General features: G+C 40.5%; 1 protein-coding gene across 1 annotated transcript in view; it reads right to left on the bottom strand.

Moving 5' to 3' along the window:
• Positions 1–5,000, bottom strand: part of LOC138000784 (deleted in malignant brain tumors 1 protein-like) — a 31,809-nt gene that overhangs the window by 784 nt on the left and 26,025 nt on the right. The window contains exons 4-5 of the mRNA XM_068847426.1: positions 1,684–2,166; positions 197–544 (exon numbers count right to left, since the gene is read on the bottom strand). Coding sequence (XP_068703527.1) covers positions 197–544; positions 1,684–2,166 — 831 coding nt within the window. The remainder of the gene's footprint in view (positions 1–196; positions 545–1,683; positions 2,167–5,000) is intronic.

Consider the following 5,000-nt stretch of genomic DNA (forward strand, 5'->3'; position numbering starts at 1 on the left):
GATTGATACGGAAAAATGACACATCGAAGTTTTTTCTCACTTCGCTTCCTATAAAAAACTTTCCTTATCTTGATCCTTTATTAGACACGATTGTTGAAAAATAGGTGAGAATTTTTGGCAAATATTGTTTTTTTCCCTGACATATAGAGTTAACTAGTCAATCAAGCCTGCTGACCGCATTCCAATGGTAAGTTACCTTTCCTGGCGCGGACCGTTGCCTCAAAACTGTCCATACCATAGTAACCTCCACTATAGAAGATTATGAGCAATCGGTTTCCGGTTGAAAATACAGTTTTTCCTTGGTCACTGCAGTAGGTGCCTATGGTAGTGCCCGTGTATGATCCTCCATCTATCACTTGTACATATGCAGTCCTGCAGTTACTGTAATAATCACTCCGCATAGACATCCTATCGAACGTCAGCTGAATAATGTTTTCCTCATCTGTGTAGATTACCCAGGAGCATCTGGAGAAGTAACTGTAATAACTGTTCCTTTGACCAGAAACAGATAACGATCTGTCGGTGCCCACATAAGTGTAAGTGCCTTTGGAAAAGCAAATAATGCATAAAGATGTCAGATACAGTAAATGCGAAATAGTTTGACGTACAAGCTGTAAGGCACCCATTGGGGGCGTAATTTCAAGTCCCACGACCATGTATCTCGAGATCAATCCCTTTGAAATAAACAAAATAGTTGATCTGGATTGTAAACCAGTGGAGTCTTCCACTGGATCAATACCAAAATGTGAAAATCCCTGACATAAAATGCTCAAAGCTCCGTTTGCGACATTTTAATATTGCACAGAGTTCAAAGGTTTTTTTAATTTCAAGAATTTAGAAAATAATTCAGGGTTCGGTTACAGCCAGAGGAACAAGTTGCTTATCTCGGCGATAAATACCTTGACTTTCATTGGTTAGCAATTGGCTATGGTTTCTTTGGCTAACACTATTTTGCCTAGAAATTCCATTGGTTAACTGTTCGATTTGTCTGAGTACTTCAAACAACCACAGAGGTCCGATAACTTTGCTATTGACGTGATTATATATACAGTAAATTACTGGCCCAAACCAGTTTCAACACTTCCTATAAAATGTACTAGTATGTACTAAAATGGTGGATAGCGTCGAACGAGCGCTGTGATTGGCTACTCAGACCTTGAATATAATATGAATAAGCTATTCAACTCGCGCGGGATTTGCACCCGAAAATCTTGTTTCGCTTTGGTTACCGAGGAGCAAATTTTATCGATAAACACCCTTTAGGAAAGTTGGGGCGAGGAGACGGCTGACACTTCAGACTATACCATTCACCTCCACTTCTGTGAATAATTATTAGCTATTTAAAGGAATGAACCCACCCACACATACATTTGTCTTTAAGTACTAATATCTCAAAGACGAAGATGGTAACCCCCCCCCCCCCCAACCCTCCCCTTTCACTGGAAATTCATTACCAGGTTGAATTTAAACTCACTTCATAAGAAATTGAAAGAATTGTGGTGGCTCTGAGTACGCTCCAGAGACTAAATCGGAAAAGCAATGGTTCATCTGAAAGATTTTGTCAGCGTCGCGTCATCGTCAGTTGAAATTTCACAGCTTCACTTTACTGTTTTAACTTACACTCAAGAAACAATCATCATAATATTATTGTATCTAATAACACTTAATCAAAGAATAACTTACTTGAGTCTGATTGCGGTTTACAGTTGAAGGCGGGCGTCGGTGTCGGTTGAAATGGAAATTTTAAGCCGTGGTGAGTGTAGGGATTAAATGTCGGTTGAAATGGAAATGTTAAGCCGTGGTAAGTGTAGGGATAAGCTGTCGGCGCTGGTGTAGCGGATGAATATCTACTTCCAATTTGGTAGAACGCAATGAATCCAGAGGACCTGCCTCGCAAAGAGAAGAAAGTTACATTCATACCACCATATGCGTACGATGTATAAGGTACGGTATGGCCGCAGAATCGTCTATTATAGGGCTGCACTCTCACGTAGTCACCACTGCAATCCAAGTTCATTTTAATAAATCTCAGAGAGATCTGTTCGTAGTTTGGTGCTGAGATGGTCCAGTGACATGATTGGCTTCGGAAGGAATAACCCCAAGGGAAGTTGGGACTGTAAATGACACCAACACTTGCAGAACGATTGATTGACGGGCAAACCGGAACTACAACAAATTATAAAACAATGTCATTATTAAAGCGCAGAAATAAAGTGTGAGACAAATAGAGGTTACATGAAGTTACGTGGGTCGTGTCTTAATGCCGCGTTGCAAAAATGACATGTAATAGAATGTCACGAGAAAGTTCGATCATAGGAGAATGCTAATACTCTGAATTTCACTGAAATCCTTTGTGGTAAATAATTTACGTTTACAGACGAACTTCTCTTCTTTGGTTCTAGGTAAGAGCTTAAAGGCTACTGGTTAAAACTAGACGAAAATTTGCTCACCTTCCGTGAGTAGCTATATACATGCAGTTGTAAACAAACCAGCTTTGGAATTTAAGCCGGAATATTTCAATTTTGAAAATACGCGAATTCTATCGACGTGTGAGCATCACAAAAATTCACGAATATGACGGTCACTTAAGTTGGGGAAGCCCTCTAAGAACCAATTATAAAGGCTAGGCAGAGATGGGAGAAAACTTTGTTCTAGTTTTTAGTGCTAGAGCCGGGCACTGTCGATAATGCTCAATAAAAACATTTGTTTACGATAACTACTCCTCTTAACCAGAAATACAAATATCGGTGTTATCTCGCAAGGTGGGAGAAAATTTTACTTTCCCTGTGCTAACCACAATTAATAAAAGAAAACTCAACGAGTGTTTTCGTCCGGGTTTTTGTGTACTCTTTTGGTCCGTAAAGTACTATCCAGGAGATAACCAGTGTAAAGTTACAAGTGCATGGTCGCCGTTAATTCAAGTGCGACAACGCCATTCTCGCTTTTAAATCTTCACGATTTGAAAACCAGTTCCTCGATCAAATCCAACAGACCGTTGGCTCTTTAAACAAGACTGTCAGTCACGTAGCCGGTAAATCCGACTATATTAACGTTAGCCTAAACTAAGGAAAAATCTTCCCTTCTAAGCAACGTAGCTTATCTTTTAAAACAAAAAAACGCGTTTTGTTTAAAATGAGGGTAAACGCCACAGAGCTCTTTCCTGCCGCACCTAATTTGTCTGTAATACGTTAATGCAAATCTACCTGACGTGATGTACATATGTGTCTTATCACTGAGTTAAGTGGTTTTTAGCCCTACGGAATACAGGGGAAGAGAGGACGCTTGCTGTGACCTTGAGTTGAATGTTGCTTCGATGCTGGTAGGCCCTGCTTTGTCTCCTCCTATATGAAAATATTACAATCCTAAAATTGTATCGATCCAACCATGATTTTGTAAAATTCCTGCATGATGCACAATTGTAAAGAATGTGAGCTATCTTTTTTTTGATATAAAGAAGATATAAAGACTTGTCCAGGGGAATCTTGTTAATTCAACTTGCGATATTGAGCAAGAGGAGTTTGGGAACAAGTGTGTTCCCTTGGGTAAGTGGCTTTTTCCCACGGAGAAACACTTTTTTATGTCTAACCGATCTGCCCAAAGGGAAGTTACCTCTGGGAAATTTCCATGGATACGTCAAAAAAACAAAAAAACAAAAAAAAAAAAGGCAAAACAAACAAAAAGAATTGCCCATGACAGTTCCAAATGTAAGTCTTCTGGTTAACAAGACCCCAAAGCGGCTCAACCAAACACAAGATTGCCGAAAGCAAGGAAACCACATGCTGTGATGAACTGTGTAAACAACAAGGCTGGCTTTCGTGCAATGATGTGAGTATTTTCTACGTTTCTATTTGTATCGTAGAGTATAGTTTAATTTGATGGCATTTTCTGTTTCTACAGTAAAGATATCGAACGGGATCCTGCTAGCGCTGTTCAGTATAGAAATGGACATCTGTTTGAGCAGCGTATGACACAGCGAAGTGTTGAGCAAGCTGGCCCTACCCTGCGCAAGAACCGCCAAATGTAAATCAGTATCAGCAGTTTCCTTGTTTTCCTGTAAGAGGCCATTTCCAGTTTCTTCCGTCTGGTCGTCCTAGTAGCCCAGCCGAAAGCACCAGCAGTTGAGGGTCTTTCCCTTGTGAATCCACTTTGCGAAAAGCAAGCGCTGTAGCTGGTCAAATCCAGAGGTGAAATGCCTGATATAAGCTTACAAAGAACATCACAGCTTGCTAAAAACGAGAAGCGTTCACGGCAATAAAAGTGTATGGGAGAGTATCATGGATGAATTTATTCAATATTTATTCGATGAATACGAAAGTGTCAGTGACAACAACAACAGGACCGCCAGACCTGCGAATTTTACGATGATATCGATGAATTCATGGCCAGCTCAGACAAGGTCAACCCCAAATTTGTGAAGGAAACTAACGTGGCTTCACAAAAGAAAAAAGGCAGTGAAGAAGCGAGTGCGGTCGAGGAAGGTGATTGCATAGCAACAACTGCTGATCCTATTACCGATAGTTCCACGTCCGATAAGTGCTGCTGCTTCCTAGGCCAATTTTGCAGGATTGTCAAGAGCGACTACCGGAACCCCGTGGATTTCAAGGCAATCTCGGCGACCATATCGTTCGTGATCGTCCAGGCGAACCTCGGCATTATATAGATCCTCCCGAAATCTAATGATCTAATCCTCTTGCAAAGATTATGTAAATCCTGGGTGTGCTCATGGATAAAAACTTAACTTGGAAGTATCATATCGACTACATTGCCTCTAAAATTAGTAGGGTTGTTGGAATTATATCACGATTAAGACACTCTGTCCCTCTAAATACTTTAATCCAAATTTACCGTTTTGTGATTTTCCCATATACATACTATGGAAATGCTGTTTGGGGCCAAGCTGCACAGGTCTATTTGAAGAAGGTCTTTATCTTACAAAAGCGAGCTCTTCGGCTAATACGTGAAAATATTGAAGGGCCGCAGCCAGGATGAAACATAGTTAA

The sequence above is a fragment of the Montipora foliosa genome, chromosome 4, assembly GCF_036669935.1.
Source record: "Montipora foliosa isolate CH-2021 chromosome 4, ASM3666993v2, whole genome shotgun sequence".
NCBI lineage: Eukaryota > Metazoa > Cnidaria > Anthozoa > Scleractinia > Acroporidae > Montipora > Montipora foliosa.